The sequence below is a fragment of the Dasypus novemcinctus genome, chromosome 7 (genome assembly GCF_030445035.2).
Source record: "Dasypus novemcinctus isolate mDasNov1 chromosome 7, mDasNov1.1.hap2, whole genome shotgun sequence".
Classification (NCBI taxonomy): domain Eukaryota; kingdom Metazoa; phylum Chordata; class Mammalia; order Cingulata; family Dasypodidae; genus Dasypus; species Dasypus novemcinctus.
The window spans coordinates 35,104,889-35,128,369 of NC_080679.1; the positions used below are offsets into that span (position 1 = coordinate 35,104,889).

Genomic DNA, 23,481 nt, shown 5'->3' on the forward strand with positions numbered 1-23,481 from the left:
TGCTTTTGGCATATATTTTTAATGTATTTTGTTTTATTAATCCATCAATATTGCTTGGTTGATTTATAACAAAAGCAATGGAGTTGAAATGTTCTCAGGAGCCCTATAAAATCCCAACTCACTTCTGAGCAATGAGTAGCATTGTTGGTATACACAGAGGTTTGCTCTTGAATGTGTAACCTTTGGGTTTTCATCAGGACCAGCTGCGATTACTCAACCATGCAAAGGTTCACTAATTACACTGTGAACAAGAAATCCAAGTAAGTTGGCCTATGCTCGGGAACATATTTTTGTTGATTTCCTTCAGCGTCTTGAGAGAGAAGTGAGAGACATTGACAGTAAATTCAACCACATGTAATATAAAAGCCAGTGAATGTTTCTGCTTTTAAGAATAATAACGTTGTGTTAAAAGAAATGACAAGTAAGCCTACCATATGCTTGTGAAAGAAGGAAAACAAAACAATTTTAGACAGAGCCCTCTTGTCAAGAAAAGGTTTTTCTCAGTAGGGTAGAGAATGGTTGCCTAGGAAACCGATGCTAATTGCTGCTGCCTATGGAAACAAGTCAACAAGGAAAGCACTGTGGTTTGAAGTGCTTTGCGAGACAGTCTAGATAAATTCCTAAAAAAGGGGAAGAAGAAAACTTCCTTGCTTCCACTCCTTGCTTAATTTGGAGAGTAAATGGTTCCTCTGAAACTATTTTCTGTAACCAACTTGTAATGAAGGAAACTAAAAGAGCAGATGGAGTTTTTTGTTTCCCCGTTTCCCTGGAACCTCTGCATTCATAAATGAGGCCACCTTTGGCTCTCCCTGGTCAGGCTCCGATTGCTCTCAAAGAGCCACCTTGGCCAACACTGCAGCTGCAGGGCTTTGTTTATCTGTTCCCCTCCACCCTCAAAGATTTACTGATTAAAACAGGAATGAATTCAGTTTATGGGAGAAAATGCATCTGAGGAGAAGTTAGTTTATCGGGGGGAAACCCATTAATTCTTTGTGGAATTATGATTCTACAGGTTCGGTTCTGATGGGCACCTAAATTTAAGAGGATCTATTTTGTACCTACTATAGACTGGATAATAGAAAATAGGTAATGGCTACAGAGAATAGTCAGTCATCATGGGGGATATAAATATGAGTAAGATACAGTGTTCTTGCATTTAAATTGTGTTTGAAGGGGAGTAATCTTGTGGAAGGACGTGCTTTTTGTTTTTTGTTTTTAAGATTTTTGAGTAGTAGCCACGGATTTGAAATGCATTCGCAATCTGGTCTGGCTAGGATTAGGAGTACTGTGTATGATTTTACAAGAATTTTGTCTCTTTTACTTTCTATCTCAATTTTATGATCTCAAACATGCAATCTTATTTAGCCAGCACCCTAACCTACTCAAATGAAGTCTTTAAAGCTTGAAGAGAATCAGCCAGGCATTTAAGAAAGCGGGGAAAGTTTTATAAATTAAGAAGGTTATATCAGTAGATGGATACCTTAGGTTAAGGAAACTATATTATGGAGTCAAAAGTAATTAGAAAAGCATAGATCAGAAATGGTACCTTCTGGAACTTTCTGCTTCTAATTTCAAGGGCCCAGCTGAAATAGGAAAAAACACATTCGAGACGAAATAGAGTAAGTGAATATAGACTCAGTCTAGATTTATACTGTTCTAGCTAAAAGAACATGAATTATCCTGTTCTAGTTATAGGGTTTTGGTAGTGGTAGTGGGGTTGGTTCTAACATAACAATCTGTACATATTTGTGCTGTTTGTAGCTCAAATACATTCCTAAATCAGGTTGTGATATTTCATTTGCCCTAAAGCTGCAAATTGTTTTTATACCAATAACATGAATACAGTCATTAAGGCACTGAGGGAACTGATGTTTTCAGAGCTTTGAAATACTCAGTTTAGTGTCTTGGCAAAACCATTACAATTATACCGTTCATTATAGACTTGTGAGAAATTGGATTATATTCTGCATTAAGTCTTGAAGCATACTGCCAAGGAATATAGACTGAAACATTATTCACAACATTAATAGGAAGATGAAATATCAAAACAAAAACACTTGAATAAATCCACCCTTAGGAATAGTGGCTGTTTGCGTTTGTAGAGCAGTAGAGTGTGTGTGGGCATGTGTACGAACCCATGCCTATGCACACATGCGTGTTTACAAGGCCCCTCTCTGTTTTTAAAGTCTCTCCTATTTTGTGCTAAGGGTTTTAAGCATGAGGAGCAAGGCTAGAACTTCATATGGGGAAATAAATGCCTCTACTGCTATAAAAACCTAGGATGGTTGAGTCAGGAAAAACAAAGGAAAGATGGAAAAATATTCTAGATCCCCAAAAATGAAATTGGAGGAACTTTGGAAATTTAAGCTCTATATATCACAAATAGTCTGCCCTAGTTGCCATTGTAAGCTTAGAACTTCCTTCTAGGAAGTTCAATACAATGCTAAAAATCACCAGTGCAACTAACATTTGTTTGCTTCATCTTATACCCAGGGTAATTTAAGTAAATCTTCCGAGGCCTTGGAGAGCATATGGAATGTAGGAACCTTATGATGAGAAAAGCACTTTGTTCACAGTATATCATAGGGTACATTCAATCAGGACATGACCAACAGGCTTCTGCATAAGTACAGATTGATCAAACCTGTCCTAACACATTTCTAAGAATGACTGTGCAAACAGCCGCATAAAACATCTATTGTTTGTGCTTTGTTCTTAGCAAGGTCACTCGGGAATGATGAAAATTATAAATAAGTGATTGTCCATCTTCTGTAATTGCCTATTTTATTTTTATCATTTGTAACTATATAACATATTATCCACAAATATTCTTTTTATACCAGCTCCTGAAAGGATTTGGCAAACTTCAGGTCATTAACAAATGTACCTGTACTTCCTTACAATTTTCAAAATTTTAACTGAATGATTTAAAACAGAACCACATTTCAATAAACTTATGGGGAAGGTACAATGGATTGAGTTACATTATGGAATTTGGAAAACTGAAAAACCTCTGATGGATAGAAAATTGGGAAGGCAAATATATTTTTGAGCCATACTTCTATTATCCTTTAATAATTTTTGTTAAATAAAAGCTCTGTACAACACAAGATAAGGACACCTATATTGGAAAAATGCCAAACAAGTGAAATGAATGATAGTTAAAGAATTTTTGCCAAGACCTCTGAGTAGCAAAATCACAAAAATTTGCAAGGTCATTTCAACTGAGTGCCAAGTTCAACTTATTTTGTACTTTGAGTCTAAGATGATATTAAAAAGCAAAGGCTTTTATAGAATTTATTCCTTTGTGCCAAAACCTTTTCCAGAATGAAGATATTTCTTTTATGTTTAGATTGATGAGTGTATCTTATGGTAAATACTGTTAAATGAATTATTTTCCAACCAAGAAATACAAAAGAAACTATGCAAGAGAAATAAGAAACAAATAATAGTAATTTCAAAATTGTTTTCAGAAATTTGCAGATGACATAAAAATCCTACTTTAGAAAGTATCCCTGAGAGATCTGTTGAAGAAAAATTCGACATTGATGATTTTGCTTCAAACTATATTACCGCGTCTCTCCTCTGTGCCCTGATTCTCATTGATACCTAGCAAACTTATAGAAATATTTTCAAATTGTGTGTACCATCTACGTGATAGCTTAAACTGCCAAAGCATTCCCTTTATTTGAGGGCATTAAAGCCTTTTATTGGGATGCAGATGATATTTAGAAGGTATGGAATGGTAATTAATTACTGTATTAGCTTTTTTCCAGTTGTTCTATTGTATGAAACCAGCAGAAAGAGAAGGGCAAATAACATTTTCAGGGAATGGGAGATTGAGGAAAATGAAGAAACTGGAATCAGAAAGTAGATAGAAAGTGCTCAAGGCAAGTTTTATTCACTTTATGATTTTGTTAGGCTGGCCCCAGATGGGCAGATGTTACTTCTGCTTATAAAAACAGCTTCATTTGCCAAGAGAAACATAGTCCTATGGATGACACATAGGTGACTTTTTGAGAATGTAGAAAATCAGGTTTCATAAAAAGGTCTGAAAATGTTTTAAGTAAAATAAGACAATGAAAATTCTATTTATTATGGCGATATATGAAAATACATACTATTTCCTTCCTGATATCTAAGGAAAACTTCTAAATCAGGATATGTACATGTTTTCTTACAAAATGAAATTACAGTTTTATATATCATATACTGAATCCCTGATCATGATGAGGTCTACTAGGTACTGGTTCTAAGTATAGACTTGAAAATGTCTTGGTTTCCCTGATTTATTTTCCCTCCCCTTGCTATTTTATCAATCACTCCTTCCCACATTTTAGAGATCCCTGATCCCTCAAAAATGTTTTATTAGAGTCTGTAGTTTGAGTCTACAAAAATAACTAAAAACACCTTGACTAAAAGGGGGAAAAACTAAAGACAGATGAGTTTGTATGCTAAGAGAATTAAAAATGAGTCAGGAGGCCATAACAGAGGTAGCACTTATACACATCTCAACAGGATCTCATTGACAGCCAAAGTAGATACAACCCCAAATAGTGAAGCTCCTCAGGGATATGAAGACATCCAGACACTATTGTCAGGGCAGACAGCTAAGGAATTTGGCCTCTTGCTGGTGGGCCTTAATCTGGTATTTATATTCCCCAGTGTGACTGAGTTAGACTCAGCAGTGGTTTCCCTATGCATGACTCTTCTGTCCTTCTATTTGAACCTATAATTATTATTAGAGCTGGTAGGTGTACATACAAGAGACTTAAATTTTTGGACTGAGGCTTGAGTCTCAATGGAGTTGCAACACCTACTCTCCAATTCAATGGACTCACCCAGGACAACTAACAGGGAGGAGAAGATGGACAAACAACATAACAAAAACCAAGAGTGCAAGCAAGAGAGTCCCATCTATCAGATATATGGGATCAAAGCCCCCCTCAATTAATGATGGAGTGGGCATCACCATCCCAGAATCTTCAGGATTGGGAAAGAAACTATGGACTAAAATAAACTTACCAGTATTCTACTATAGATCGCTTGTGATTCTAGCAATGGACGAAATACCACTGTTGTGGAGGCAATGACCCATGGATGTTCTGGGGTTAGGAAGAGGGAAAAACAGGTGTAATGGGGGGCATTTTTGGGACTTGGGAATCATCTGAATGACATTACAAGGCCATTATATACCTGTTCATAACCTACAGAGTCAAAGGGGAGAAAGTGTAAACTACAATGTTAACTATAATCCATGCTTACAGGCAATGCTTCAAAATGTGTTTATCAATTGTAATGAATGTACCACACTAATGAAAGATGTTACCAATGTGGGAAAATGTGGAAGGTGTGGGAGTGGGGCACATGGGAATCCCCTATATATTCTCTGTAGCATTTATGTAATCAAAGTATCTTTTAAAAAATAAAAAAGTAGGAAAAAAAGAGAGAAAGAATAGATAAAGAGTAAAGTAAAGAAAGAGAAAGGAAAAAAGGCACACACACACAAGATGGCAGAAATTTTCCTGAGAGCAAGGGATCATTGTTATTCCAAATGAATGAACTTCTGAAAATGTGACTTTGGAAATGGCATCTCAATTCTTTGCTTCTTTTTAAAATTTTGCAATCAGGATATATAAGCCTTAAATGAGAACTGGCCTGCAGAAAGTATCTTACATGTTTATGATCTAGGTCAAAACTTAGTTCAGGTTTTTAAGAAAAGCCCTATTTCCCATATTAGCATTTTCATTCCAAGAAACCTTTGAGAAAAGCACATTTATTCCAATGTTTTCAATGTTTTTGTCACAGATCTGTTTTGCAAGTTGATGAGAAAACCAACTTAAAGTCACTTTTTAAAGAAAGAAAAATTTACTTGGGCTTTAAGATAAAGGATACCAATACCCAAAATGAAACAAGGAAAAAAATATCCAAGAAACTGATTACTATTTAAAATAGCCTATAAAAGTAGTAGTAGCTTATTATTATCAATTTAGGTTCTTCCTTAGAGAAGAAGAAATTTATTTAAATTCAGGAATAATAATTACATTAAAAAAGTAAAAGGGACCATCTTTCATTTACTATAACAAAAGGAAAGAAAATTATAGATCAGAATATGCTTTTGTTTAAAAAATAATAATAACACCAGAGAAGTGGATGTGGTTCAAGTGATTGAACTAGGTTTGGTTCCCGGTGCCTCCTGGAGAAGACGAACAAGAAAGAGAGCTGGTATGACAGGCAGGCGTGGTGAGCTGATACAATAGGATGATGCAACAAGAAGACACAAAGAGAAAAGACAATGAGAGAGAACAACAAAGCAGGGAGCTTAGGTGGCTCAAGCGATTGAGTGCCTCTCTCCCACACTGGAGGTCCCAGGTTCAGTTTCCAGGGTGCCTCCTAAAGAGAAGAAGAGCAGACAGCACACACAAAACAATGTGGGTAGGGGTGGGGTGGGTGGGAATAAATAAATAAATCTTAAAAAAAACTATAGAAGTTTATTTAATTGAAATAAAAACATTTTCCTTTAATGTATAAGTTCCTCCTTTGAATGAAATTCCATTATTCAATAAGAAAATGCTGGTTACTACTTAAGGACTTGTCATTTGCAAATCATTTTATAGGCTCTAAGGTGATATAGAGAAAATTATTTTCCTTTAGGTTAACCTCTCTGAGACAATACTAGCATATGCCTTTAAAGAAGGAGAATAATTAAGTCTATGGCTTAAAATATCCGTTTGCTTTAAGATTTAGATTATCAATTTGTCAGAAATGAAATTGACTTGAGCTCCTGACCTACACCAGGGAAACAATCCTAACACATAGCCAGAAGATAAAAATTAATGTTCATTTTAGAGTTCTGTTTGCAGAATATTTCAGTAGCATTTTCAATGGAGGCCAGCTTTTACATTGAGTTCAATTTTGAAGGAATGAACATGAAAAGTTACTCAATATCCATGTGGTTCTTAGCTGTCAGATTACAGATGCCTCTTAGAAAAATAATTTGATTTCACTTTTCATGTTCTTGTTTTCAACAAGAAAATATCTCCAATTAGATGTCTTACTGTTATCTTAAGTCAAAAATATATTCTTTTCCTCAAGCCCTCACTCCCACTCTCAGACCACATCAAATCTCTCACTACATCCTTCCATGACAACCCTTTTACTATAGTATATCATGATCCCTACTAAATTCTTCTCTGCTCTAGCCAACAAATCTATAGTTTTAACATTGAATCTATCCCCCTCTGATATTTTCTATTTTATTTCACCTTTATTTCCAATATTCCTTTCTAAAAGTCTTTTCCACAAATGCATTGCTTACACTCTGGTACAATTTTTGTAGCACAATTTTATTTAAATGATTTCTATTCTCAAAAATGAACATGGATACTAATTACCTCTCTTTTTTATATTAACTCAAAAGTATATATTACAATCTACTATAGAAAATAAGCATTGCATTATATACCAAGAGGAACGTGAAGAGAAATAAAGCACAGCCTCCAAGGCTCTTAATGACCTGGCAAAGGGGATAAAGCAAATGACAAGTAACTTCAATAAAATGCTCAGTGTGATCGGTGCTATTAGCAAATAATAAACATGATACTCAGGAGTGTTCAAAAAAGGAAGAGTTTCACTGGAGGGAATAAAATTACCATCAGCTCTCCACCTCTGATCGTGGAATTCTGAGGACCTCTCCTGTAGGGTATGTGCCCTTGTAAACTATTTTTTATCACTTGTTGCACAATATTATATGTGAATGAAACCACAACAGATTTACTGGGCAAAATGTAATTTGTTTTGCAAATAATGTTTTTAATTAGCAGGAGACCTGCCATCATTCTGGAGATGCTTGTATAGAAATCAGAAGTGCTCACATCCCAAGACCACACTGATCTGACTTTCCAAATAGAACACTTGGGCTGAAAAACCCGACTTCAAGTTTCAGGGTGCTGAATGTCAAACTATCTCTTTTAAGGAATCTCTCATCTTGAGTTCTTCTTTATTATCCTTTTTCCTTGCATCTTCTTAAATTTTGTGTATTTCTGAAATCAACTATAAATATACATAATATTTTTATATCCTAAAAGAAGAAGGGTATATTTAAGAAAAGGCAGACACTTTACTCTCATTTCTGTGTTCTAATAACCACATAGTGTTTGCATACTTCTTAAAAATTGAATGGAAGCCTAGGACATATACGTCTATCCTCTTTCTTTCCTTTATCAGCTTAGCTGGTTTGAACTGTATTTTCTGAGTGCTGCTGAATGATGACTCATTCTGTGAGAAGAGCTAAACAGTGAGCAGGCAGCAAGCGATTCATTGTCTATTACCCCTTAGGATTAATGATGCCAAGGCAGATAATGCTTCAACTATCAGATCTACAATTCAGCACCAGTTGATCTGTTCATCTGCTCCTGATATGAATTTCCAGATTCCCCTGACAGTCAAAGCACATGAGTTATGTAATGTACTAAGGTGCAACGAAGTGTGAGAGAATGGGAGGAAGAGAAAAAGGCTTGGTCCACTGAAGCAGAAAGAGTCAGTTTATCTCAGTAGCTTGGGGAGCGAAAAAGGAAAAGTAGGATAACTACAAAGTACTCTCCAAGGTACTTAACTCCCAACAGCAATAAAAGTCAAACTCAAAGCCAAAATCCAGCCTGGCATTTCATATACAGTGGCAAATATTTATTTTGTCAGTCGTATGTAAGCAATCTAATAAAAATATAGATATCTCCACCCTTTTCAAAACAATACATTATTCCTTGATGATGAATCCATTCTCAAGACATTTGAGCATTTATTTAAAATCACTATTAAAGTGTTCTCTTTTTCTTTTCATTTTCTTTCCTGTGAAGAGAGAGTTCTTAGAAATATAAGAAGGGACAGATAGAGGCTATGCATAATCCTTACTAAATTAAATGCTGAGTCCAAAAATGAATTAAAAAAGATCATGGTTCCATGATCGATAATTTTCATCTGCTTCAAAACAAATAAAAAAGGCTTTTATGAACTTTTTAGAATTCTTCTCTAATTGGAGATTTAAAATCTAAAACAATCAGAAAAGACTTAAAGAAAAACAGGATGAAAAAGCATAACAGCAAATTAGAGAGGAGAAAACTTGATTAGATATTGGAAAATACAGGATCAAGGAGAATGTCAAGTAAAAAAAATACAATAATCATATTTACATTTAAAAACAAGCCAGACAGCATAATTTTTACAAATAGGTCTGATTTGTTTTTAGCTCTAATTGGTTGCACTGATGAAAACCCAAATTCAATAAAATAATTTTTCAGTGCTGTACATCAAAGATTATAATGAAACACTTTTAGCATTAGTGATGCTGTTCTACATTAGCAAAAAGTAAGACAATAAAGAAATGAGACTGATTTCTACAAGTGCATGGGAGGAATTTTCTAGAAGAGCATACAAGGGAGTAAATGTGTATGCAAATTAATCTTAGGTTTTAAATACCATATCATATTGTGTTAGAGTCTTGCTCTTCACAACCTGAAGTGTTTGCAGCAATTAAAATTCTAAGGAATGAAATCTTGTTTTAATTTGTTGAGTCACTGAGTTTAATTAAAATAAGTCTAGAGGAACCAGGTTTTCCTCATATTTTTATTTAAAATTATTGGCTACTTTAAGATTTATGCTAAAGAGCTAAGATATATGGGAGGTGTTTTTTTTTGTTGTTGTTGGAAGAATCACCCTAAAACTGCACATTAAACAAACAGCTTTACCTGGCCCCTACCTATCTTTTCCTCCAATTTGTAAATCATCAACAGCTCTATGTGGCAATACATGCTTTATTCAACCATATACCTTACCAAGAGGCAGAGCTGCAGCTCTTTCTTATAGTGTCCAAGTAAGTTATGACTAAATTATGTTCAGATCATTCTATCTGCCAACAAGACAAGCCACAAATTATGACTGAAACTAATATCTACAACCCGCATCATCTGGCATCAAGACCACATAAGACAAAGCAAACATGTCAAATACAAACCTTGCGCAACTGCCTTTTCTATCAATCCTTGTCTTTTCCTCACGCTTTCTAGCCCCAGATGCCTAACTTTTCAAAGGAAAACTCTGAAAAGACCCCCATTTTCTGTCCTCATCGGTCGGCACAGCCGAGCCCAGAAGCTTTGCAGTAAGGCTGTGTGGTGTTCTGCAGATCCATCCCAGAATGCTAAATAACTCTGCTCTGCACACTCCTCTCTGTGGAGCTCAGGGAAATCACAGCCAGAGCAATGAGTGGTTGGCATGGCAACAGAAAGAAAGGAAAATCTGCACCCTCTTTTATTGTTAGGCCAGCTTGTTTATTTGCCTTAGGGGGTGATGTGGATGGCATTAGTAATTTTGCAGGAAAAATATTTATTATTTTGCTCTGGGTACATTAATATAGTATATGTATAATATGTCATATTTTCATCAGATGCTGTATCTTATTAGTAAATCTCAAATCTAGGAATGCAAATGGGAAAAACGGGAGAGGTAAGAAAAGGCAGGTTAAGATTTTAGAAGTCTGTAAAGGGAAACATATGGAGGCTTAAAGGCACATTTAGCTTCTTGTACAGGGGAGATGTCAAACTTTTCCTCCATGCTGTGTTTTTAAGCTTAAATTTAAAAGTGTAGCAATAATAAACTTATATCTGAGAATCTTCTACCTCTGACTGCTTGAGTTTTGTGGCTGTTAAAGTGCAGAAAAAGGTTTTAGAAGCTGAAACTGCATTGGTGAGCTTTGAAAAGGTGACGACGTATAACCTGGAGGAATGTCACAGATCTGACCACTCTGGCCGGGAATAGACCAGGAGAGCATACCCAGAACGCTGGGGAAACAAAAGGGTCCTTGGAAATTGTCTGGAGTATATTGAAGAAATACCCATTTAATCTTTACATTACTCAAACGGAGATCTACATTTTAAACTTTGACTTGTGTTCCCTACCAGTTTTCAAATCATTGTACCTTAGGACAGTCAAAATCACCAAAACATGGTTCAATGTTCTGGCATCTGTAAACATCACAGAACCACCTTCTCTCTTTCTCCACTCATGCTAAAAACTGGGAATGAAATTCTGAGTTTCTGTCATGCTTAAAGTTACATGAATGTGGCAACTGTTCAACAGAATTGTCCTCCTGGGCTAGAATCGATAACTGCTACGACAGGCTCTGTTCTTCTGAATCTGGCCCTGGCCTATAATGCATGAAACCTGGATTCTGGTAGTATTTGTGCAATCTCAGACAGAGATTAAATCTTTGAAGGGGAGGTCTCTTGAAGGTCATTTTACTGGTTCCTTCCAGCTTTCTGTGAGGTAATCCATAACTATGACAGAAAACTAGCAGATTCTTTTAATGTTTTCTAATGAAGTACAAATCATGACATCTGCAAAATTAATTCCAAGAGGCACAAAAGCATAGTCTTATCAGGAAGAAAATCTTGGAAGTTTTCACAACCAGTAACAGGCTTATAAAACCAAGTAAATAATAAACTATAGAGAAAATCCCATACCACCTCTCAGGGGTAGAGTAGTTCAGAAGGAGGAAGTGTTGCACTGGATTTATAAGCACTGAGTTCACAACTCGACTCCCTCAATTTCTTGCTCTATAACCCTGGGAAAGTTACTAAGCCATTCTGTTCCGTAGTCTTACATGAATTTGGTAAAAGATGTGGCAGTCCCCTCTAAACTGGAGGGCAGTATGAGATTGTGCAATATGAAAAAAAAAACACATTTATTCCAAGGTTTACTTTTACATATTTTCATAATATTTCTTTAAGCAATCCTTGTGGGATGAATAGAATGAGAAAATCTTGTCCTCTCTACAGATGAAATGTGAGTGAGAATAAAATGAAGTGGCTTTCCAAAGTGAGGTAAAAGTCACAGAACTACTCATTTGTTTGCAGTTCCCTGTTTTTGCTATCAGAAAGAGTCAAAATCATTCTTTAAACAGACACAGTAATGATAAGATTTGATGTAATAGATAAAGGGGGAACACAGTAAATAAAAACTAGTAGATTGTCAAGTCATGTATACAATGATTACAAGAATCAGTTGCTTTCCATTTTAAAGAAAATGTCACTTAAAATATATTTTTTAAAAAATTCTACATTTGATAATGATGTTTCACTTAAAAGTTTCACAAATTATACAGATGAACCCTTCTCTTTTATAAGCCACACTATGTTATCTTGATATGAACTCTAATATGAGTTTGTTCCTAACATTTGGTTTCTAATATCACATAGAGTTGGAATTCTGTGAGGATTGAAATGCATTCTTCTAGCATTCTTGAATCAAGATATGAAAAAAAAAAAGAATAAGGGATTATTACACCCATTACTTTAATTATTCATGCTTTAGAAAACAACTTTTAAATGATTATTTTTGTCATATTGTAACAAATTGTTTCTCAGTTCTTTTACATGCTTCTAAAAAGGGCACTTTAGAGTAAATGTAAAAGAAATCTAAAGTACCGAAATTATGCTGTTGGTGAGAAAACGAGTCTATCTACAGTTCTAAGGATTGGCTTTATGTTGTAAGGAAAGGGAAAAATATAGAAGAATAAACTGTGAAGAAATGCAGTGGAAAATTTTGCTGGATTATTGCCTTCCAGCATTCCCTGCCCCTTTTAGGTCTCATGCACAAGATCAAAGATAAGCAGATAAAACTTTGTAAGGCCCAGAAATGAAGGCGAATGCTGGAAAGAGTAGACCAGGGAAAATGGGGAAAGACCCTTGATTGTATAAGCCCATAAGACATAGGAAGGAACTGGGAGGAAGATGTGATGATGGTGATTCATTTATCATTTGGTCTTATTTATGGGAATCAACAAAAAAGAAAGTAACCTTGGGGAAAGATTTATATCTAAAAGTGAAGCAAGGACTATAGCAAAAAAAGGAGTGCAGAGGATTTGACTAGTAGTGGTCTGGACACCACAATGCATAGCTAAAGCCAGGGGAAAGACCTCATGTTAACAGTGCCCGGTGAAATATCCTTTACAGGAAATAAGAGGATAAATTGATACTTGTGTGTGAATGATAAAATAGTGGACTGGTTTATAGCTCCCCAGTCCTCTATAAAACACTCACTTCAAAAATAATGTCCCTTCATGTGATCAAAGGACAGCATTCTTAAAAGGCACATTTGTCATTTAAGAACTTTTTTAAAAACTTGGTTGACTTTTGTTAAATTACATACTTGTGAAACAATTATCTAAAAACCTAAACAATCAATGATAAAATTTGTTATTCTATTAAACTGGAGTTTGGAGAGAAATGTGATTGCATTGAACTTATCACTGGATCATTTTATACAGGTATGAGGGGGAAATATTATACATTTTCCCTTTCCTACAGCTTTCCACACACATGTATTTTACATATTCAGTACTATCCTATATTTCTGGAGGGAGGTTAGTTTAAAACCACACCATACTTTGGATTGAAGACATCACTCTGGTAACCCACATCCGGCTATTTATAATCTTTGTCACCATGAACATAGACATAGTACCTTTGTAATCAATGTATCAAGGGTAATGTAAGATTCATTTGACATATGATATGTTTGGCAGAATTGAAAATCAACTTAGGATGATCCTGAAGCCACAATTTAAAAAAAATCTGTTAGTCTTTTAAAAATTTATATTATTTTCTTGAAAGCTAGCAAGGACACATTGACCTGGCAAATAAAATTTTTCTGACGTTCTTAGATATTTAATTAAGACCACTGAAAAAACATAATAGCAAATGATGTTGGTTATCCACTGCCTGACCAAACATACTATATATAGTCTAATATTTTACTATCTCACCGAATCCTCAACATAAACATGGAAGGTAAAAATAATATTTTTATTTCATTCTGAATCACAATTTCTTACTAGTGGGATGTGTTTACCTCCTTGGGACTGTCAGACTTCTCAAACCCTGGAATCAGATTGGGCAATAACATCCTCATTTCCTGTTCTACATAGATTTCTGCATCAAACTTGCTTTTTATTACAGCAAATCTGAAACCCAACTGTGCAACAATTTGACTGCCTTAAAAGGAATGTAGCATGATCTAATGTTGAAACTGTGAACTCTCCTGAGCTAATAGTTCATGCAGTGTTCACCAATGTTGAAAATCACTGTTTTCTCCTTGAGTATTAATACACCCCATGACACCTCCTATAGGATTTGCTATGACACCCCATGGTGCTCCCATAAACAATCTGGGGACAATGGCCTTAACCAGAAACAATCCATTTTCACCTCTGCCTTTCTATAACCCTTATTTGGCATTTGTATTCAAAATAATTATACAAACAGGTCTTGTGTCTGACATTAGATCATTGGCTTTATGAGGTTCGGGGACCATTTTTGGAACATGCTAGCTCACAACCTAACACCAAACCTTGTATAAAGAAAATGTTCAACAATGATGTGTTGAATGAATGGATTTTTAAAAGTAAAATTATATGCTTATGTAGTTTTGCCTAAGTAGGTTGAAATTACTTTCCTTTTTCCCCCCTCCCTAACTGATGGAGTGCAGAAAAGTGAATAAAAGGGATGATTTAGAAAGGTAAATAACCTTTGCTTCTTCTTGTTGTTTACTTACACTTTTTTGGACAACGTGTATACAAGGTACTGAGTTTAAATGTGTTAAATTCTGAATTACCGAAAAAAGAAAATAATGGTGAAAATGTATGTTGCAGTCTAGAGCTTTGCTACACTATTAATGCTACATAGTGAGTATGCCATTAATATCAATACTATCAATGATAAGAGAAAGGCAGGATGTCATCAACATGATGATGTAAGACATCCCCTGAAAAATCCTCCCCCAAAATTTAGCAAATAAAAGGGCAAATCCTACTTGCTTAGAACTCCAGAGGATAGTAGAGACTGGAGAAGGACTCCACCAATGCTGAATTGAAGAAAAAGAAAAGTATCAGGTGGGAAAATTCTGTCCTGGACCAATGGCCGGTTCTCATTCCCACCCCCACCTCAACCCAGTCTTATGCAGCTTGAGTGTCGCAGATGCAGCTCAGGCCTGGTCCCTCCCACCTCGGACAAAGACTATGAGTGACTCACAGCAGTAAGCTAGAACTCTATGCATATCCAGGCGGCACAGGAACCTAAGTCTGCAGAGACCCAGGGCAGAACACAAGCTGCTGAGGAGTGCGGCATACAAAAGAACCCCCAGTGTGTATGTGTGCATGTGTGTGTGTGAAACCACAATAGAACCGCTGGCAAGAACTGTCGTGTCCTCACTCAATCCAGTCTCAGTAGACTGGATCACCTAATCACAAAACAGACTTTTCTGAGGTGATGTACCTTTGGACTGACAACATCTGGCTCCCTGGGACAAAATACCCTAACAGGGAAGAAACCAGAGACAGAAAGTCTTCACAGAAAAAATAGGGGGTTAAACTAAACTGCTGTAAGATAGTATAGTTAGTCTCAGATATGAAATGTATGAGGAAAATGGAGCACTGAGTGAGGAAGAGAATTTAAACGAATCATATGAGCTGGAGAGAATTTTCTACAAAAAAATTAATGGAACAGATCAAGACTCCAGGAGAAGGAAGAGAGGAAAGGCATCTTTCTCCTAGAGGTGAAACAACTACACAAAAAGTGAAAGTTTAAAAATTGCATATCTAGGGCAAGAATGAGGTAAAGAAGAGCTGAGAAAATATGATCAGCTAAACACAGACTATTCTAAAGGTATATAATAAGTTGGACCAAAGAATCAAAGAAAAGCCTAAACAGAAAGCCAATCAAGAACAAACCCTAGACAAAATGGAGAAAAAGACCTTTAGGGTTAACTCATCAAGAAAAATCAGATGCCTAGACATCAACCAAAAATTACAAGCCATATTAATAAACAGGAAAATATGGCTCAATTAAGGGAATGAATTAAAACTTCAGAGGAGATTCAGAAGTTGAAAAAACTAATAAAAAATTTTTAACAAATCTCCTAATCAATTCAAGGAGATCAAAGAAAAGATGGATAAAGAGGTAAAGTATATAAAGAAGACAAAGTTTGAGCATAAAGAAGAATTTGTAAGGATAAAAAGAAACAAAACAGAAATTATGGGGATGAAAGGGACAAAAGTAGGGTTAAAAATACACTAGAGGCATATGACAGCAGATTTGAACAAGGAGAAGAAAGAATTGGTGAACTAGAAGCAGAACAATTGAATTCATTCAGTTAGAATAGATAGAGGAAAGAATAGAAAAAGTTGAGCATTGTTTCAGGGATTTGAGTGACAGCGCAAAGCACACAAATGTGTCATGGGTGTCTTAGAAGAAGAGAAAGGAAAAGGGGCAGGAAGAATATTTGACAAAATAATGGCTGAAAATTTCCAAACTCTTATGAAAGATATAAATATACATATCCAAGAAGTTCAACATACTCCAAACAAAATAAATCCTGAAAGACCTACTTCAAGACATATACTAATGAGAATGGCAAATGACAAAAGAGAATTCTGAAAGCAGCAGGAGAAAAGCGATTTGTCATATACAAGGGATCCTCAATAAGACTAAGTGCCAATTTCTTTTCTCATCAGAAACCACAGAGCCAAGAAGTCAGTGGTATGATATATTTAAGGTACTGAAAGAGAATTGCCAGTCAAAAATTCTTTATTCAGCAAAACTGTTCTTCAGAAATGAGGGAAAGCTTAAAATATTTGCAGATCAACAGAAACAGAGAAAGTTTGTTAATGCAGTAAGGGTAACCAAAAGGGTAAATGCAAAACCAAGGAGTACTGTATCTTCAATATACAACTTTACTCTCCAAGAAGAAATAACAACCATAAATATTTATGCATCTAATCATGGTGTCCCCAAAATGCATGAGGCAAACACTGGAAAAACTCAGGGGAGAAATTGATGACTCTACAATAACAGTTGTAGACTTCAATATATCCCTCTCATCAATAGATAGAACATTTAGACAGATGATCAGTAAGAAAAAAGAGAACTTGAATAATATGAAAAGTAAACTAGACGTAACAGACATATACAGATCACTGCACCCCAAAATAGAGGGATACACATTTTTCTCAAGTGCACATACATCATTCTCCAGGATAGACCAAATGTTGGATCACAAAACAAGACTCAATAAACTTAAAAAGATTGAAATTATACAATTCTTCTTCTCTGACCATAAGGGCATGAAGCTGGAAATAAATAATGGATGGAGAACTAGAAATTCCACATATATATGGAAATTAAATAACACTTTCTTAAACAATCACTGGGTCAAAGAAGATATTACAAGAGGACTCAGTAGATATCTGAAGACTAATGAAAACAGGAACACACATATCGAAACTTGGGATGTGTTGAAAGGGGAATTTATAGTCCTAAGCACTTAGATTTAAAAAGAAAGAGCTAGAATCAAAGACCTAACTGAACACCTGGAGGAACTAGAAAAGGAACAGCAAACTAACCCCAAAGCAAGCAGAAGGAATGAAACAACAAAAATTAAAGTATAAATAAATAAAATTGAGAATTAAAAAGACAAAAGAATTAACAAAACTGAAAGTTTGTTATTCAAAAAGATCAATAAAATTGACAAAACCTTATTTAGAATGACAAAGAAAAAGACACAGAAGACTCAAATAAATAAAATTAAAACTGAGAGGGGGAAATTACTACTGGCCCCAAAGAAATGAAGGAGGATCATAAGAGAATACTTTGAACAACTGTATGCCAACAAATTAGACAATTGAGAAGAAATGGACAAATTCCTAGAAATACATGAACAACATACATTGATTCTAGAAGAAATAGAAGGTCTCAACAGACCATTTACAAGTAGAGATTGAATCATTTATCAAAACCTCCCAATAAAGAAATGTCCAGGACCATATGACTTCACAGGGGAATTCTACCAATCATTCCAAGAAGAATTAATAATAATCCTGCTCAAACGCTTCCAAAAAACTGAAGAGGAGGGAATACTACCTAACTTATCCTATGAGGCCAATATCACCCTAAAATCAAAGTCCAATAAAGACACTATAAGAAAAGAAATTTACAGACCAATTTCTCTTATGAATATAGATGCAAAAATTCTCAACAACATACACACAAATCGAATGCAACAGCACATCAAAAGATTTACACATCACAATCACGTGAATTTTATCCCAGGTATGCAAGGGTGGTTCAACACTAGAAAATCAATTTATGTATGACATTAACAAAATGATGGGGGAAAAACCCACATGATCATTTCCATTGATGCAGAAAAGGTACTGGACAAGTTTCAGCATCTTTTCTTGAAAAAAAAAATACTTAGAAAAATAGGAATAGAGGGAAAATTCCTCAACATGATAAAGGGCATATATGAAAAACTCACAGCTAACATCATACTCAATGCCTTCCCCTTAAGATCTGGAACAAGTCAAGGATGTCCACTGTCACCACTTTTAATTCAACATTGTATGGGAAATTCTAGCCAGAGCTGTTAGCCAAGAAAAAGAAATAAAAGGCATCCAAATTGGAAAGAAAAAAGTAAAACTTTCACTATTTGCAGATGACATGAACCTATGTACAGAAAGTCCTGAAAAATCTACAACAAAGCTACTAGACTTAATAAACTAATTCAACGAAGTCGCAGAATACTAGATCAACATGCAAAAATCAGTAGTGTTTCTATATACTAGTAATGAGCAATGTGATGTGGAAATTAAGGAGAAAAATCCATTTCAAAAGCAATGAACAATCAAATATCTAGGAATAAACTTAACCAAGGGTATAAAGGACTTGCACACAGAAAACTACAAAATATTGCTGAAAGAATCAAAGAAGACCTAAATAAATGGAAGGACATTCTGTGTTCATGGATTGGAAGACTTAATGTCATTAAGATTCAATTTTATCTTAAATGATTTACAGATACAACACAATCCCAATCAAAATTTCAGCAACCTGCTTTGAAGAAATGTAAAAGCCAATTATCAAATTTATTTGGAAGGGTAAGGGACCCCAAATAGCCAAACCATCTTGAAAAATTTGGAGGACTCACACTTCCTGACTTGAAAGCTTAATACAAAGCTACAGTGGTCAAAACAGCATGTTACAGGCACAAGGATAGATATAAGACCAATGGCACTGAACTGAAAGTTCAAAAATAGACTCTCACATCTATGGCCAATTGAGTTTTTTTTAACGAGGTACTGGGGATTGAACCCAGAGCCTCATATATGGGAAGAAGGTGCTCATCCACTGAGCTACCTCTGCTCCCCAATGAGAATTATTTTTTGTTTGTTTGTTTGTTTTTAGGAGGTACTGGGGAACAAACCCAGGACCTTGTACATGGGAAACAGGTGTTCAGTCACTTGAGTTATATCTGCTCACCAACCAATTGATTTTTAAAAAGGTAGACAAGCCCACTCAATTGGGAAAGATTAGTATTTTCAAAAAATAGTGCTGGGAGAACTGGATATTCAAATGAAAAAAAAATGAAAGAGGACCTCTATTTCACACCATATACAAAAATTCAATCAAAATGGATCAAAGACCTAAATATAAGAGTCAGGACTATAATAATCCTAGAAGAAAATACAGAGAAGAATCTTCAAGATCTTGGGTTAGGCAATGGTTTCTTAAATTTTACACCCAAAGCACAAGCAACAAAATAAAAAAAATAGATAAATGGGACCGCCCAAAAATTAAAAACTTTTGTGCATCAAAGACTTTGTCATGAAAAAGGACAGCCTAGACAATGGGTGAAAATATTTGGAAAGCACATATCTGGTAAGGGTTTAATATTCATAATATATGAAGAAACCTTACAACTCAACAATAAAAAGGCAAACAACCCAATTTGAAAAAGGACAAAAGAGTCAAATAGACATTTCTCCAAAGAGGATGAACAAATGGGTATAAGGCACATGAAAAGATGATCAACATCACTAGCTATTAGGGAAATGTAAATCAAAACCACAATGAGGTACCCTTTCACACCCATTAGACTAGATGGTATTAAAAAAGAAAAAAAAACGAAAATAGCAAATGTTGGAGATGATGTGCAATGCAGAGAAACAGGAACACTCATTCATTGTTGTGGGAATGTGAAATCCTGCAACTGCTATGGAAGACTGTTTGGCAGTTCCTCAGGAAGCTAAATACATAATTACCATATGACCAGGCCATCCCATGTCCAGATATATACCCATAAAAACTAAGAGCAGGAACTTGAACAGATACTTGCACACCGATGTTCATAGTGGCATTATTCACAATTGCCAAAAGATGGAAGCAATTCAAATGTCCATCAATGAATGAACAGATAAACAAATGTGGTATATACAAATGATGGAATATTATTCAGCTGTAAATGAACTTCTGATACATGCAACAACATAGATGAACCTTGAGGTTATTATGCTGAGTAAATAAGCCAGACACAAAATGACAAATATTGTATGATCTCACTGGTAAGAACAAATTATAATAAGCAAATTCATAGAGTTAGAATCTAGAATTTAGGTTTCCAGGTTCCAGGGGATAGATTGGAGATGCAGAATGGGGAGCTGATATTTACTTTGCCCAGGTTTTTGATTTAGGTTGACTGTGAAGGTTTGGAAATGGATGGTGTGATGGTAGCACATTATTATGAGAGTACTTAACAGTACTGAATTATGTATGTGATTATGCTTGATAAGGGAAGTTTTGGGTTATGTATTTTACTAGAAGGAAAGTTAGAAGTTAAAACATGGGACTGTATAACACAGTGAACTTTGTGGTTAATGACTGGGGTAAAAAGTACAAGGATATTCTTTCATAAATCATAACAAATGCAAGACACTAATACAGAGTGTTAATATTGGGGTGGTATATAGGAAAAATACACTAATGTAAACTATGGCCTATAAACAGTACAATTTTTATAGTATAACTTCAATGTTCTTTCGTCAATTGTGACACTACTACAAAGCATTGTATATGAGGGTATATGGGAATGCTGACTTTTTTTTACATGACTCTTCTATAAACCTATATTTCTCTAATTAAAAAATAATAAAAATAAATAAATAAAAGGTAAAGGGAACTATTGATAGAAACTTTGAAATGAAGAGCATAAGAGTAAATTATTTTATATTCTCCTTTAAGAATCTGAAAATTCCTTTTTAAAAGGTAACTGTAGAAGTATAAAAATGTTCCTGTATGTTTTTTCTTTGATTTCTTCCTTTTTCTTTGTTTTCAGTTTTAGTTTTTGTAGGCTTGTGAGATGGAGTCAACATTCCTTCCTGCTCTAAAAAGTAAATATGTTTCTAGTCAGCCAAATGGAAATAGATCTAGCTTCACTCAAGAAAATCAAAGAAACAAATCCATTTCTGAAGTTTTCTTTCAATGAGTTAAGATGCTTACAGTTTTTAATAAAACATACATACACAAAGTCATTTGTTCAACTATTAAAACTAATGTGTTAAAAATTAAATAAGGGGCTTTGTTGGCTTTCAGGAGAAGATGGCTGTCTCCACAGGAGTTAAAGTTTCTTGTAAGTTTCTTGTTGGAAGAACTTGAAGAAGGACCAAAGGGAGTAGGCGATGGTACAGTTAGCTGGGGACTTGAAGATGATAAGATATGACACTTACAAGATGGACAGGCATGATTACTAGGCCAACAAGGACAAATTACAAAAACAGAATATGGGGGGGTGGGGGGTGGGGGGTGGGGGCGGTGGGGTTGAATGGGACCTCATATTTTTTGAATGTAATATTTAAAAAAAAAAAAATTATAAAAAAAAAAACAGAATATGTAGCCTGAAAGTAGAATGTGGACCTAAATACCCAGAAGCATTTCCATAAGTTAGATTTATAACAAAAATTAATATGAATGGAATACATAATTTCAGAGGAATGGTGGATACATGGAGCATACCAGTGTTAGCAAAGTGGCAAAATTCATATAGCATTAACCTTAAAAGCCAAGATGTCTAATGATGTCCAAAGAAAATATGAAGCTTCTACAACCACCAGAAGGACAAACACAACAATTAATTTTAGTGGATTTTAAATTTGTCTTATATCAACAACGTTCTACTCACATCAATGTCTTGATTAAGTATCACAATGCAAAATACCTACACTTTAAGTAAAATAACTCCAGCTGGTAAACAGGACCTCAACATTTGTAAGAATGTATTTAATATATGTCACCCATTATGTTTTCAGATAACAGGAGGAAAAATGTAGCACAATTCTTTTTTCTCTTATCACAGCACTGCCATTTAAGCATAAACCTGGAGTACTCAAAGTAGAATCATGTTTACAAGATGAAATGACAAGAAGTGTTAGATTACTGTGGAAGGATATGTGTGTGTGAAAACTAATTTCAAGAAGAAAAAACAAATGGCATGCTTTATTCACTTGCTCAGGGAAAACTGCAGTTTAAATTGTTTAAAGTAGCAGGTACAATGAATATTGTTGCAAATTGTGTTAATTTTTGAAGCAGTGTGGGTGCTGACTAGTAGTAGTATCAAAAATATGTTCAGATTTGTTTTGATACCTGTATTTATAATAAAAACAAGTTAGGGGGCATGTTGATGAATTTCTGTTAAAAGCCATTCCTTTGTGTTACATGTAACAGACAAGGTAAAGACTTGTTTACAGTCTTTGTTTAACAAATTATGCATTTAAGTTTAAGTGAAACCAACAAAAAGGAAACAGGTATATAGATATGTGATTTTGAGTTAAAACTTATTCTTAAAATATAAATAAAATGTGTGGAATATGTCCTCAAAAAAAATAAAATAGGAATATGGAATTGAGAATACAAGTACTCCGGGGAAATGTCATTCAAGTTCCAAAAATTTTTCTCTCCTTTTGGTGTCTATTTCTTCTCACTGGCTGGGATTTCAGTCCTAGCACTAGTGAAAGAAGATCAGCACCATAAATCAATTCACTTTCAGACAGAACTGACTTCAAAGAACAAAGCCAGAGCTGGTGACAGAGGAGCACTTGGTTACCTGCTGTTTCTCTGTCAGCTGAGGTCAGCTCTCCATTGATCCCATTCTCTTTGGTATTTGAATAGGTGCCCTGTGGTCCATGCTCTCCAAAGGCACCTTCTTCATCCTCCCTGTATGGAAATCCATTGGCACTTCGGACAAGTCCTTCTCCTGCCCCGCCTTGATCCTTAATTTCAGGCGGATGTGGGTGTGCTGACGTCTCCGGTAGTTGAGCTGAGGTCCAATGAGGTGCCTTTGCTTCATCTTTCCGATCATCTGCCATTCTTCAATGTTCTGTGACCACTCCTGTGATTGGCAGAGGAAAAACAGTAGCAGTGATTTGGGGGAAATCTATCTGATCTGATGTTAACAGCACCAAGGGCAAATTTATAGAAAACTTAGTGAACTAAATAGTCAAACATATAACCCACTTATAATAACAAGAGGTAACCATTGTTATTACCTTGGTTTTTACAGACTGCATATTTATTCTTTCAATATAAAAATCACTATTATTCCATC

The 23,481-nt window shown here is 35.1% G+C and overlaps 1 protein-coding gene across 50 annotated transcripts in view; it reads right to left on the reverse strand.

Annotated features, from left to right (window-relative positions):
- The window catches only part of MAP2 (microtubule associated protein 2), a 308,607-nt gene that overhangs the window by 56,218 nt on the left and 228,908 nt on the right, over positions 1-23,481 (reverse strand). For 49 of the 50 annotated variants that reach the window (XM_058300230.2, XM_058300255.1, XM_058300244.1 and 46 more), the window contains one exon: positions 22,981-23,265. In XM_058300230.2, the coding sequence (XP_058156213.1) occupies positions 22,981-23,242 (262 nt within the window). In that variant the 5' untranslated portion in view covers positions 23,243-23,265. Of the gene's footprint in view, positions 1-10,009; positions 10,242-22,980; positions 23,266-23,481 lie in introns of those variants that run through there. The other variant, XM_071216155.1, reaches the window with a different exon arrangement.